Here is a 14,836-nt window from a genome sequence, read left to right as displayed (position 1 = left end):
CTTTATATTATATTTAATCGAATTCTTTTAGTGTTTAATTTGACAAGGAGATCAGGCTTGTGCTCGGTCGCCTATATTGGTCTTGCGTTTTACAGTCGTGTCCTTTTTAGACAAGCGTCAGCTTTGTGAGGTCTCTTTTCTTAAGTTTTGACCAGCCATTCATTTAACGTGGACATCACCGAGGAAAGCTTTTAACGGACTCAGCTCGAATCGGCTCTATTGAAAAAATGGTAAGGTTCCTCCTCGTCATTTGCAACTTTCCTACTAAATTGAAGCGGCGTGAGTTGATTCATTTAGACATCAGCTAACATTTTGCTATCTGTTAGCCAGCTAGCTAAGGTTAGCATCATCGTTTGTAGACGTGGCTTTCCCCTCAACTTATCAAATCATGCTAAACAGATATTTTAAGCTGGTTTAGCTCTTGAATAATAGATTTAATATATATTAGGCATCTTGACTTTGTGTCACCAAAGCAAATTGAAAACAGCGAGCTCTGAAGAGTTAGTCATGGCCTGTGCTTTCAATGTCTTGAAACAAATTCACTATCCTGACCAGTTTACCCAATACAGCAAGCTGGCTTTTTTGCTATTTGCTTTTTCGCTAATTGCTATCATCCATATCCGAATGATTTATGATGTTGCTTTCAGTTGGAAGAATGTTTAGTATATGTGTTTATATGGCAATCAGACAGAGTCATAGCAGACACAAACATAACTTGTATATGATTATGAAATGTATGTGTTTCCTTTTCAGCCTGGACCAGCAGCAAGTGCCACCAATGTTGGGGCTTCTAGCCGTTCACCCAGCAAGACAGTGGCTCCCCGTGCAGCAGGCTCCACAGTCAGACAAAGGTGCACACGTTTACAATTATCTTAAAAAAACAAAACCAAACTTAACACTATTGAATACTACCCACAATACAATACTAAAGAAAAGGGAAACTCTTAAAAAAATAAATGAGTGCATACAGAAGCATGGATGCTGCCCACAGTTATGGGCCTTTACAGATGGCTGATTTAAACCCAGAGACATTTTGTGGGGCTTCTGTAACTCTATGACCTTCATAAAAATGGAAAAGATAAAGGAATATTGACTGGGAGAATGGGGGTCTTGCTTGAAGAAGAGTTACTACTCGCTTTGGAAGCACTTAAGCAAACTTAGTTTTTAAGTTTGTCACTTATATGCACGTTGCCTACTAAAACAGCTGATTATTAAAAGTTAACATTAGATACACATTTTACATACATGTATATTTTCTCGTTCTATCTTGTCATGGCATTGTTGACCCCACTGCTGTGTGACATCACACCGAGAGGACTGATTAAAAGCTTTCAGATAGCCCTTGTTTGTGTGTGTCCTTTGTAGATTAGAGCAGAAGATAGATGCTTTGCTCTGGGCTTAATCAGTGTGTAATCAGGGACTGGCTGTTACTCCTCTCGTTATTACCCATTACTATCACCCCCTTCATTACTTCATTAACCTCTGTTTAATCTCATCACTAGAGTGATACTGCCATGAATCATTCTTGCTTTTTCATCACCAGACCTGTAGTTTGAGTTGCACTGTGAACAAGGCGTAGAGAAAGGCAGGTTCCGGTAGTCGTACTGTGACAGTCCCAAAGTCTTATTTCCAGTTTGAGAAGAATGGGCTAAAATGTTTTGACAAAGGGTAAATTATGCAAAACTTTGAATGTTTCTTACAAAATTAGACTGCTCAATTTATAATCTGTATCACAGTAAATTTTGATTAGTAGGTGAAGTACTTTTCAAAGTTGTTTCTGATATTGTGGAACTTTAAGTAAACCGCTGATAATGACACATTTCATAAAACAATTATTGTTTTTTCAAATGTGTTACTTTATAAGTATCTACATATTCTAGACTCTGTGTGTGTTTGTGTGCGAACAGGAAAGCCACCAGTAGTGGGACACGTAGCGGTGGCAGGACCACAGGATCGGCAGGCACAGGGGGAATGTGGCGCTTCTACACAGAAGACTCGCCAGGCCTGAAAGTGTAAGGGGGCACTCACACTCAACCAGGTTGCGTTGCAGCGTGGTGAGGCATTATTGTCACTGAGCTGCACACGTATACTAGAGCCTGGGCTCTTTAGATTTTAGAATTTCATTGAGTCGTGGGATGGGTCAGGAGTAATTATGCTGTACCATGCACAGTACAGATCACCCTCTGAGTGTATTGTTTATCATTTCTGCATCCACTTACGTCTAAACAAATTCTCAAACTAATTTCTGACGCTTATTGTCATTAGCGTTATTCATGCATGTAAAATGGGAGCAGTGTTCAAAGGCAGTCGTGCTCTTGTTCCCAGGAGATTGAGAGGTTTCTAGACATGTGTTCTTGCAGGACACACATACCTAACAACACCCATCTAAGACCAATCTCCTAAACTTTTTACAACCCACCCCCTCTCCCTAATATTAGAGAAAGCATCCTGCCCTCCCGGTCATAGGCAGCGGCGGTTGATCGATGGTGCTGTGCTGGTTATTGAGTGTGTCTCTCCAGGCGAAGGAGGGCACACTCTCCGTACAGTGCTGTATATCGAGTGTGTGTTTGTTCCCACGTTAGACGTCGGCCTCAAAGCTTCATTAAAGGATCCACTCTGAAAGGTCAACTCAATTACAGCCTTCTGACAGGGAGGGGGGGCTGCGGAGGAGATGGTTGGCATGGCGATGTTGCTACTTAGTGATGCGTCCCACCATCCCACTCAGTCCCTCCTTCAGAGATGAGAGCCCCTCCTTGTTTCAGAACCCATCAATAAAATCCACCACTCCAACAAGAAGATTCTCACTCCGGTTGGTGTTACAGCCGAAGGGGGTGTGTGTGTGTGTGTGTGTGTGTGTGTGTGCGTGCGCGCTCCTGTTAGCAGCCTGTCACACTTCTCCATCAGTGTGTGTGGTATGAGTAAACGACTAAAGTTGTGTTAAAAATAAATGCAGACAGGTCACGTTTCGCAATTTAAGTCTGACTGATAAAGTTGTTCAGTTGAACATTTTTTATGTAAATATTCATATTAAAAATGATCAATATCGACCAAACTTTTATCACGATTCAGGGCTATTTTGAAGTGTGGCATTAACTAGATGGAAATAGCAAGATTTCAAAAGAAGATTTGATGCTCTTAATAGGAGACAGAACCTTTTTTTGGATTAAGTTTAGACACAGTGAGCTTTAACTCTCATTATAAAATAAGAGACTTCATCTCTGAAAGAAATCAATGCATGTCCTTACAGTGAAGGCAACCTGAACCACTGAGGACACAAACTGCAGCATAAAAGTTGCACATTTAGAGTAACAAACTAGCAGAGGTTAAATGTCACAATCAGAATCCACATTGACAGGATTTTGATTGTGACATTTAACTTCTGCTAATCAATATGATCTTTGATATGGACTGATAGAGGGACTGAACCAGTGTGTCTGACTGTGGGAGGGGGGAGAGGCTCAGGACGTTGAACCTCCTCCTAATAGCACAGTAGTGAATGGAGACACATTCTTTTCTTCTGTAAATTGTATCCAAAATGTGTGTTTCATTTGCATTGAGTGTCCTCACTAAGATGGCTAAACAAACTGGTTGCAGATGGTGTTTTTTTTCCTCCCTCACAGCGGCCCAGTACCGGTGCTGGTGATGAGTTTGCTCTTCATCGCTTCAGTCTTCATGCTTCATATCTGGGGGAAGTACACCCGCTCCTAAACCCCCTCTGGATGACCTCTGACCTTCGGCATCTTAACTCATCAGACCTGGACCAAACGACAAAAGAACATTTTCCCGACATCACTACAACACACAAACTCAACTTTTATGCAAGACCACGATCTACACCTGATGTGGCTTTGGGGGAGGAGGCCATGTTTGCCCACCTCAGAAATGACGTGTGTGTCCATGTGTTATGCCCCTCCCCTCCCCTCCCCTCCACGCAGCTGCAGCAGCAGCAGCAGCAGCAGCAGCAGCAGCAGCATGCTTCCTGTCACGGCTGCATGAAGGTTCAGCGCAGTGTTTGTGGACTTTGTTGTCTTCAGGCCCCTCAACAAACATACAAAAACATTTCTCCTTGTCGCCTGATGTTTGTTTGTGGTTGTTTTTTGTTAACAGGATTTGTACAAAATGAGATGGTAATATTGTACAATAAAAAGTCAAATCGATGAGGGTTAGTGTGATTTGGAATTGACCTTCTTTTTTTATATTGTAAAATGATTGGACATTTTAAGTTGAATGAGGCTTTTGTGTGTCCTGTGACACACAATGTGATGCTCTTTCTGAAAGCTATACATGTTGCCAAAGCCAGGATTTTGGCCATATGAGAAGTCATTGTTTAAAGCAGGGGGTTTTCAATGGGTGAGGCAATGCTCCAGACAGGTTTCATGGGAAGCTCAGTGAACAGAGGTGAAATCCAATTAATTATCCATGGACATTTTGTAGTTTTGGGGAAATTTTATCATTTTTCCTACTTTCCAAGGGTCCGAAACTAATAAATGCCTTAGGACAGACATTTTTTTACGTATTTGGTGTACTCTGAAATTGTTTAAAACTGCAATATTAGGCTAGCTTGGGTAAATATTTGACTAATACAAAAACAGGTGCTCTATCTAATGTGAGGACCCTCAGTCTCAGACTTGTTTCAGGTAATCATGTCATCCTATGGCTCTGCATGTTGGCCTCAACACACTCATAAACCAAATCTTCCTTTCATGTGCAGAGAAGCCCAGACTTGTTCTTTGCATAAGTACAGCAGCTGCTTAAAAGTGAGGTCTGACTGGGTTTAAGTGTCAAACTCTGCATACTTCTGTAGACACCCAGAGGCATCAGGCTGCTGCGAGCTTTGTTTGCACCGTCACCAAAGCTCTGTTGTTGTGTTGCTTTCAAAAAGACTGCAATTGCTGTCAAAAGTTTTTCTTTTTTTTTTTTTAATTAAGTCTCTGTGTTGCAGGACATCGGCAGGTTACTTAAGTCTGGTGGTGAACTAAAGCCTTATGGATTGAAGGAAATTTGATTCATGAATATCAGACAACCTACTTTGTCATCCATTTTCTTCCTCTTATCCTGTTAAGGGTCGTGGGGGGGCTGGAGCCTATCCCAACAGCCTTTGGGTGTGAGGCAGGGTTCACCCTGGACAGGTCACCAGTCCATCACAGGGCCAACACATAGAGACAGACAACCATTCACACTCACAGTCACACCTACAGTCAATTTAGAGTATCAATCAGCCTCGTCCCCTCTTGATGTCTTTGGACTGTGGGAGGAAGCTGGAGTACCAGAGAGAACCCACACAGGAACAGGGAGAACATGCAGACTCACACAGAAAGATCCTGTGCTGGAGCCAGGACTTGAACCCAGAACCTTCTTGCTGTGAGGCGACAGTGCTGACCACTGCACCCTTATTTAGACAAAAAGCAAATTTTAACATCTGTATTTTTTCATGTGTAAACAGAAAATGTAGTTTAATGGCATTAGGAAACTCACTGAAATCTACCAAAAGTGTCTCCCAGCCTGAAATACTGATTTGCATAATGAATACTGAGAATATTTACATGTTTCACCTCATGGGCTGCATCTGCATGTTGCTCAGGTGTTTTTATTTCTTCTCCTGAGGGGGGCACTGCAGACTATTTCCTGAGTGTCTCCAGCTCAGACGAGATGAAGCTCAGTCCTTGCTATGAACACATTTTGTGGGTTTCATTTTTTTCCCTCCCTTGTTATATCATTATAATGGCTCTGTGGTGTAATATACTCATATCACTAATTTAACGCTTAATTAAACGCTTATTGATGAGTTAAACTGTTAGATAATCCTTTGCGTCATAAAACTAAAGATTTTGTAGTGTTGAGTAATTAAGTCTCCATGAAAAACTAAGTTATCTAAGATTTGATATTTCTCCTTGCAGTTAAATAACGATGATGATGAGATGATGCTGTGTCTACTGTCTGCTGCATGTTTTCTGGTTGTAAAATCAGTTCAGCCCAGACCTTCATCACCGGGTCATCAGTGATGAATATGAAACCACCAGCTGTCACAGCTTGTGTGTGTGTGTGTGTGTGTGTGTGTGTGTGTGTGTGTGTGTGTGTGTGTGTGTGTGTGTGTGTGTGTGTAAGAGAGAGCTTGTTGGTTGTGTTAAACGTAGCATTTGGGCCCTATTCATTAATTCATCATGGTGCCGTGGCTCTGCTTCCCCAAAGGCTCCCAGTGTTCGTGGCAATCTTGGGCACCGTTGCCACACCACAGTCCCTCTTGTCCCTGTCCAACATGCACACACTCAGATACACTGAAACTCCTCGGCCCAATTCACGGTGGCACAACACGGCAAGGAGCCAGAATAATTCAACGTTAACGATTAAATATGGAGGAGCTGTGGTGAGGCAGAGCTGAGGAGTCGAACAGGCCCGGGGAGCATGCAGAGCGCCATGACCCTCTATACTGCTGCGACCTGTCGGTTTCAACTCTTCCTGACATCTCCTATACCTGACAACTCTGTTTCATCAGGCTCACCTGACCTGGGCTGAGAAAAACCCATCTCCCTTGCGAGGCTATTATCATTTGGGAGTCTCTTATCAAGTTAATTTATCATTTCATCCTATAAAACGGTGCGTGAGGGATATTACTCGGACTTTGGTTTAGAAATTGTACGCGACAATGTGTAATGTGTAATAAACTTAATGAAATAATTAAAAGACATACATGATAATATTCGCACATTGTAAGTTTCGCTAAAAGTCTGATGTGCAAAAATGTGCCAACATTCACTTGATATTGCAAAGCAGCTGGAAATCAGTCAAGTTGCTCAGTAGCTCCATACCACAGCGCCAGCACCAGTTTGTGTTTTTTGATCACCTGTCTCAGTCCAAACTTGCAGAAATGTTTTTCAGAGGTGAAACAAATGCTTGCTTCTTTGTTACCAGTGTACTTGACCTAGCACCGCATCAGAATGTGTGTTTTCCTTGTTTTCTCAGCATGTAGGAAAATAAAGGTCTTTCACTTTAAATGACATTTTTCTAGACAAGCAAGACAGTACCAATGTTACCAGTCAACGAGCTGCTCCGTGAGCTCTATCTGTCTTCGTGAGACTTGAATTCTGAGGAGAGTGATTTATCAGAATAGATACATTTCCATCAGTGTGCGTGTTGAGCAACCAAATGAATAAACCAAAATTGCTTTATTCTATGTAAACTATACAAAATGTGTGAGATGAAGAGTGAGATGAGAAACTAGAGTGCTTCCTCTCCAAGTCTCTTTCACCAGAAACCCAGTTCCTGTGAAGAAACCACATGCTTTTACAAGGGAAGGTCCCTTAGACAAAGAACACAAACACAAAGACAGACACACACACGCACAAGCATGCACGCACACAATGAGGCCCAGAGATGTTTCACCCTGCAGGTGAACACAACTATCAAGTTCAGCAGAGAGCTTATGATCTCAAACTTTCCCTTTAAACCCTGTACCAATAAAGATTTCTTTAGATAAGCGTGAGCGCCCGTCGGGCACACGCAAGTGTGTCTCAAGTGTGGGTCTGAAGAGGTGTGTGTGTGTGTGTGTGTGTGTGTGTGTGTGTGTGTGTGTGTGTGTGTATTTTTTGAACAGATCACATGGTTGGTAAAGCATGCAATGGACAGGCGGGTAGAATCGACCCACTCTGACTGAGCATGTGAATCCTGAGGGATGTCCCAAAAAGTGAGCGCCACTAGAGGGGATGCAGGGACACTGTAACGTGAATGACAGACACAAACTCATTAGATAACCTCCTAATTCTTCTTGTTTTTAATGCCTCTGCAACAGCAATGAGGGTGAACAGAAAAGCTTTTCTCATTTAACAATAATGTGATATCTCAGGAATTATTGAGAGAATTTCTTTAAATTTGGCTCAAAACAAAACAAAAAATAATACACATCCAGTTGGACAAAAGGAGAAAGTGGGGGTCAAAGGTCACAGTTACACATCACAGGGGGATGCAACCACAATGTGATATTTCAGGTTGTGTTTGCTTGTAATCAGAACAAAGGTGTGCTTAAATACTCTGGAAAGCACATAATTATCATTATCATTACAACTGAAGAAGAAGAATTAGTTCCAGTAAGGTAACATTTACCACAGAACCGGTTATTATTTAGGTTTCATGAATGATTCTGTGACTGTGGATCTGTTGATCATGAGAACAGTGATTAGTCAGCAGCTAACTGGTGCAGCAGTCTGTTAATGGTCAGTAGCCCAGCCTGAGAGGCGAGAGCTTGTTCACTGTAAAATAATCTGACTCCATTTTTCTGCCATCCAGATGACCCTGGTCCCTGTTATGTGTATTGTATGAGGGTCAGGTGGTTCAGTTAGTGTGTGTGTGTGTGTGTGTGTGTGTGTGTGTGCGTGCCTGCATGCGCGTGTGTGTTGTGTGCCGGGTCTTTCTGGATCTTCCCTCAGACTGAAATCAGAGCCAAGGCTGATTATGTATCTTCCAGAAACTCATCTTTCTGATCCACCGTGTGACACTCGCCTTGTGCTTATTACATGAAAGCTGAGTGGTGTGGAGCCCCCTGACCCCCAGAAAAGGTTTCATTATAATTGGACAATGAGGTAACTGCTTGAATTTCCTTTAAAATGTCAGTTGTACATTCTATTGGAGCTGTAATAAGTTCCAAATCCAGAGGTTTTATTCATCTTACGATCACTTGATAATCTACTGACAAGACAGTTCGAAAGAAAAAATTATTCTAGCATCTAGTACATTTAGTTCCATATAATTGTGTCCATAAATGTTAAATACTAATTAATAAGCAGTAAAGTATCTTCAATAATTCCAGTATACTTTCTGGATCACTGCTGACTCAGTGAAATGTTGTCATAAGACCAGCAGTCATTTTCTATAACCCAACATTATCATTAGTTAGTTTGAACATAAACCAGGTACTGATTCCTGCTTCAGTGAGTGTTTGTTTAATTCAGTGAAAGCTGGTGTGATTAGATGAACTGCAACAAAAAGAAAATGGAACAAAGAAGAAGTAAAACGCTGAAAAAAATAGTAAGTAAAGGGAAAAACAAAGAGAGGGGGAGTTAAGAGAAATCAAAACACCATAAATAACTACAGGAAGATGGAAAGAGGATGGTGGGAGAACAACAGAAGAAACTGAACGGTTCTAAAAGACCCTTGAAGACACTGTAGTCAAAAGAATGGAAGAATGTGGAGGCTCAACAAAAGACAAAAAACAAGCGCAAAACTAACCTGATAGGAGCAGGAAAGGAAACCATATCAACACATATTTTCCTTTTAGATGAAAGGACAGCAGGTTCAGTTAAAAAAAAAAAAATACACTCACGTATTAAGTAGTATCTCGAAAATATACTGTACTCATCTGACTTGACACACATGGACCATGTTGGTGTCTGTGACCTTTTAACACACTTATGTCTCCCCTCCCTTTCAGTGGCGGGGGCCACGTCACGCCTGGTGATGCCCCGTGTGACTGCTGAAGGCATGCAGGGACAACTGGGCTGTGATGCCTGTGACCTGTGGGGGACACATAGGGGCGGGGGGCAGGGGGTTGGGGGGTTGAAGGGAGTGACACCACCGACACCGCTGATGGTCTCAGGTGTCAGCCTTGTGCTTTCTAATATTAAAGACACCTGGCCTGGGGACAAGCGTGTAGCCGTGTGTTTGTAAGCGTGTTGTTTCTATGTAGTGTATTTTTAGACGGCTGTATTTTCCACTCCTTCTGCAGAGCCACCGGGGCAGCAGCACAGAGGGGACATGGGGGGGCTTACGGCGAATTATTGAGAATATATGAACAAAATTTAGAAAACATTCTGAACCCTAAATTTAATGACAATTCAACACTCACTAAATTCATTCAAGAAGCAGCGCTGCGTTCATTTCATTGAGTCAAAGTATCTAAGCCTCCATAAATAGCAGGAACGGCCCATATAATGAAGTGCACAGTGTCTCTCTTAAGATGCCAGCTAACAGATTTCATTCTGTGATTCATTCTCTTGGCTTGCTCAAGCACTCCTAAATCTCCTACAATACATACAAATAAGATAAAACAACATTTTGTGAGTCAAAGAACAAGCTGAGCTGTAATTCTCGGTAACACTGCCCATCGTGTTGCTGAGCTTAGTAAGAAGATAAGAACTGCAATTTAACGGATGACTGAAATCTTTTGCATTTGTTCTCTACAAATTTGTGAGTCACGGAACGTCGATAGACATCACAAGTCAACTGAAATTCGAACCTGTTCTAAAAATAAAAACCGTATTGACAGATTTCTTGACAATAACATCATGCTTCATTTAAATGGGAAATCTTAGTTTATTTAATTGCTGAGGACTGCAAGACTGTTTGTGTGTGCATGTGTATTGGTATACATACTGCAGATGCATGAACAAGGTGTGTCGCTCCTTTGTTTATTACATGTTTCATCTGCCCCCATTGAGAATGACTCCATCCCACTCCCTTTCGCTCTCGGCTGCAGGCCAGGCAGTCTTGTTAGACAGAGGTTGTGGTTTTGTGGTTTATGATTTCAAAAACCTTTCACACGGTGAGTTGCGGCGTTGATGAATAAAGAAGGCTGTCGAATACCATGAGAGCAGCATGCGTTCACATGTCTACTGAACAGACACCGAACATGCTGCTTTTCTAATCAACTAATAGACCACAGACTGGATGTTTTCCTTAAGATATTATTTGTGGGAGTTTCCTCTTAATTTGAACCTGAAATACCAGAATTTTGGAGGATCATACCAGATGAGCCAAGCTGAGTGCAGTAATTATACTTGTAAGCAAGCCACATCCAGCAGTCATTGCAATTACTCTGCTTGCTGTGTGTCTTTTTGGTCTCCAACAATTTGCAGAGGGGAGACAGATAGCAGAGTTTTTTTATCCTGAAAGTGAAATGAGTGCCATCAAAACCAAAACATTAGATGAAACTGAACTGAAAGTTTAATTCCCAAAGATCTGTAGGATTTCAGTGTCGCGTGATAATTATTTGTAGATTAATTACTTCTAACATCACGTATTTCACCAATTTATTTACATACAATTAGATAAGAGATGGTGGCACGGTGGTGCAGTGGTCAGCGCTGTCGCCTCACAGCAAGAAGGTTCCGGGTTCGAGGCCCGGCTCGAGCACAGGATCTTTCTATGTGAGGGTCTGCATGTTCTCCCTGTTCCTGTGTGGGTTCTCTCTGGTACTCCAGCTTCCTCCCACAGTCCAAAGACATCAAGAGAGGACGAGGCTGATTGATACTCTAAATTGACTGTAGGTGTGACTGTGAGTGTGAATGGTTGTCTGTCTCTATGTGTTGGTCCTGTGATGGACTGGTGACCTGTCCAGGGTGAACCCTGCCTCTCGAACGAAGGCCGCTGGGAAAGGCTCCAGCCCCCCGCGACCCTTAACAGGATAAGCAGAGGAAACTGGATGGGTGGATAAGAGTTGATTTAAAGTTAAAGGTCAAATACCAAGTCAGGAAATGTTCCCCTCTTTTCAACATTGCATCCTTTATTTAGTCTCAAAGCGTAGTCTTTCCTCACCTACACACTTCACCATGCAACACAATGAAGGAAATATTAAATAACCCACGGATCTCCCCACAAAACATCTTGCAAAACATCCTCATCAACTACAACGTATTACTTCTGACTTTATTTGCATGTATCGGCTACCTGATTTGCATGAAACATGTTTGGCATGTTCACTCCTTCTCAAGAACTCTGTCTGAGCATGTTACAGCGTGTGAGTGTGAGGTTGAAGCAGGTGTATGTGTATTATGCGATTTTATGTCTTAAGGGAGTGGAAGCGTTCAGGGAGTGGGGGCATAAAGAGAAGAATTAAGTTATGGCTGCAGCTTTAGAAGAACTCTATGTATGTATTAACAGTTGCTGTACCTGGACTTTGACTAATTCATGCAGAAGTCAGGATAACTTGTGTAACAGTCATTAAATCAGAAAGTAAAACTCTAACATATAATGGCAGTGTTTCTCTAAACTCTTTATACTGTGACCTGCCAGGCAACAGCTGCAGTCTTGACACACTGCCCTGACTTACACATCCTCTAACCCTGTTATGCAATCTCCTCTCTGCTTATGATGCCAGAATTTGTATACTGGCATTGTTTACTTTTACAATCTTCATGCTATGGACTCACAGCATTTGCACATACTGAAGGTGACTATAGGCTCCAGAAATGACTTTCTCTGTCTGTCTGCTGCCTACCTGCTGCAGGTCTGAGCAAGGGCATTCCCTGATAATGATCAATTATATATCAAGATGTGCTTTTGGGGTGGTGGTATGTATGTTTGTGCATGAATTGGTGTGTGTGATCATGACAATGCCCTTGGCGATAGAAAGACTACTCACCTAATCACAAGCCAGTCCACAAGTTATAATTCACCCGTTGCCTCGGGGTAGGGTGTGTGTGCATTCGAGTGTTTGTAAGGTGTGGATTCAATGTTAAAATGTAAGCTGCTTTTATGGACACAAACAATCTAAAACCACTTAATTGTAGATGCCGTGTGCATTTGACAAAAGCGTCTGTGACTGGAGAAAAGATTATTTTTTGGTGTCGGTAGTTAAGGGAAGGGTTAGGGTTGGGTAACAATGGTTAGGGTAGGTCTCTAGGAATGAACGCACCGGTACAACCTTGAGAAGAATTTGAGTACATCACATCCTGAAAAAATGCTCTACAAATATTTTTTTTTTATGAATTAAGTATTATTAGAGAAGTAGGTTGGTACAAGAAACCTCATAGAGAAATACACCCTTTACTGATATATTTACCCTATCAAATATATTAGATATTATATATATTCATATATTACTACAGATTAATGGTAGCACATCAGAGCATCTTCCAACGACCAGTTTGATGTTAATCTGTACATGCAAGAGCATGTAGCAAATAGCTGATATTTCATAGTATTTATATTCATATATATGTAAATATACACACATATATAAATACACACACTCACACACACACACATACTGTATATATATGTATATATGTGTATATATATATTCATATATTACTACAGATTATATAAATATATACTGTGTGTGTTTTATATATATATATACACACACACATACATATATACTGTATATGTATGTGTGTGTGTGTGTGTGTGTGTGTGTGTGTATACAGTATATAGTGACATGTGAAATATGAGCTATATCTATATGCTGGGTGGCACGGTGGTGCAGTGGTCAGCACTGTCACCTCACAGCAAGAAGGTTCCAGGTTTGAGTCCCGGCTCCAGCACAGGATCTTTCTGTGTGATTCTGCATGTTCTCCCTGTTCCTGTATGGGTTCTCTCTGGTACTCCAGCTTCCTCCCACAGTCCAAAGACATCAAGAGGGGACGAGGCTGATTGATACTCTAAATTGACCGTAGGTGTGACTGTGAGTGTGAATGGTTGTCTGTCTCTATGTGTTGGCCCTGTGATGGACTGGTGACCTGTCCAGGGTGAACCCCACCTCTTGCCCGAAGGCTGCTGGGATAGACTCCAGCCCCCCCCCCCCGACCCCTAACAGGATAAGCAGAAGAACATGGATGGATGGACGGAGCTATTTCCTACATGCTCTTGCATGTAGAGATTAACATCAACATGTTGTTGGAAGATGCTCTGATTTGGGCGGTTGAACTTGTCCATATCCTACATTTTTCAGGCAAATACTTAAGATCCAAGTATTTACAGGTTTTAAAAGAGCAGAAAGTATGTTTTTAAAAGCAATAACAACTCATAAGAACTGTGACAACCCCATGTTAATCCTCTAACAAGAAGGATTTGGAACTACCAGCTTAATCCTAAAATTGTATAATATGGTCTCTCTTGACTGGTTTGTCCACCTCGTCCATTCACCTCATCCTCTCAGGGCCTCCTTCCATGAATAAATAGATGACAGGAAGCCCTGGTGAAAAAAACAGAAGAAAGAGAAAAAGGGAAATCTGCTGGGCGAGAAAAATGCAGACTTGCAGATTTTTCTCACAAGAGTTTTGTCACGGTGAATGACTGATGAGAGGGGCAGACGAGTAAACATGGCAGTGGAAGCATGTTAGCTTTGAGCATTGGACTGCGGTTGTTTCTCTGTGTATTATTAATAAGGTGAGAAATACAAAGAAACACAAGAGCTTGTCTGTTTAGCGGGAAACTTTTAATTATTTCATGAGCGCTTTTTCATATTGATGACTCGTTAGTGAGTCAGTGATTTGAAACCAAACAAAATTAACTTTTGATTCAACTTTTGAAAACATGGTAATGACCTTTCGGATTTCATTCTTTTCGTAGTCAGACAGTTGGGTCTGGATTAGTCACAGATTTACAAAGTAACTTACAAATGCGCGCGCGTGCGTGCGTGCGTGCGTGCGTGCGTGTGTGTGTGTGTGTGTGTGTGTGTGTGTCTGCACGCACGTAGGGCTCTGAGGCAAGGTAGATCCAGGTTGCCATTGAATGTCAAGTTTTATATTGTCCCATCATTGCTGGATCTCTATTATTCATGGGATCAATGCTCATACCCTTCCAGGCCTGATACAGGACGACCTGTCCCCCTCAGGAACTTTCCATCCCTCTCTGCATCTTCCCTCCTTCATATTTCTCAGAAGATTATTTCCTTTCACTTCCTGTCGAGATTCATTTTGAGAGTTGTGAACATGAAAACTCAAAGTGTTCACCACAAGGGATGACAGCCAGTGAGGACCATCAGTACCTCTGACACCTCGACTGACAGGGCTGTAAAGCCAGTGGCAAAAGGGGAGAGGAGAGTGGGGAAAGGCGTAAGGAGAGGGAAACAAGGTGACAGAAATGCACGGTGTAGGGGTGGCTGGGCGTCAGACACCGAGCAATG

The 14,836-nt window shown here is 42.0% G+C and overlaps 1 protein-coding gene across 1 annotated transcript; it reads left to right on the top strand.

The window, feature by feature from the left end:
* The first annotated feature begins 73 nt into the window (after nt 1–73).
* On the top strand, nt 74–4,157 carry sec61b (SEC61 translocon subunit beta). Its single transcript, XM_086218556.1, has 4 exons — nt 74–230; nt 754–851; nt 1,908–2,012; nt 3,621–4,157. Exons 1-4 carry the CDS (start codon nt 228–230, stop codon nt 3,706–3,708), a joined length of 294 nt encoding a protein of 97 aa, XP_086074682.1. The 5' UTR covers nt 74–227; the 3' UTR covers nt 3,709–4,157.
* Nucleotides 4,158–14,836: the final 10,679 nt, after the last annotated feature.

The sequence above is a fragment of the Aulostomus chinensis genome, chromosome 11, assembly GCF_037954235.1.
Source record: "Aulostomus chinensis isolate RoL2024-O1b breed Wild chromosome 11, RoL_Achi_v1.0, whole genome shotgun sequence".
Taxonomy (NCBI): domain Eukaryota; kingdom Metazoa; phylum Chordata; class Actinopteri; order Syngnathiformes; family Aulostomidae; genus Aulostomus; species Aulostomus chinensis.
Note: the sequence above shows the minus strand (reverse complement) of the source record. Positions and strands in the feature narration are given on the sequence as shown.

Excerpts from the sequence above, each read along its gene's own strand:
- sec61b (XM_086218556.1), top strand. Across the intron at positions 852-1,907 it reads GGCTCCACAGTCAGACAAAG|GAAAGCCACCAGTAGTGGGA; the intron begins GTGCACACGTTT and ends GTGTGCGAACAG. Across the intron at positions 2,013-3,620 it reads GACTCGCCAGGCCTGAAAGT|CGGCCCAGTACCGGTGCTGG; the intron begins GTAAGGGGGCAC and ends CCTCCCTCACAG.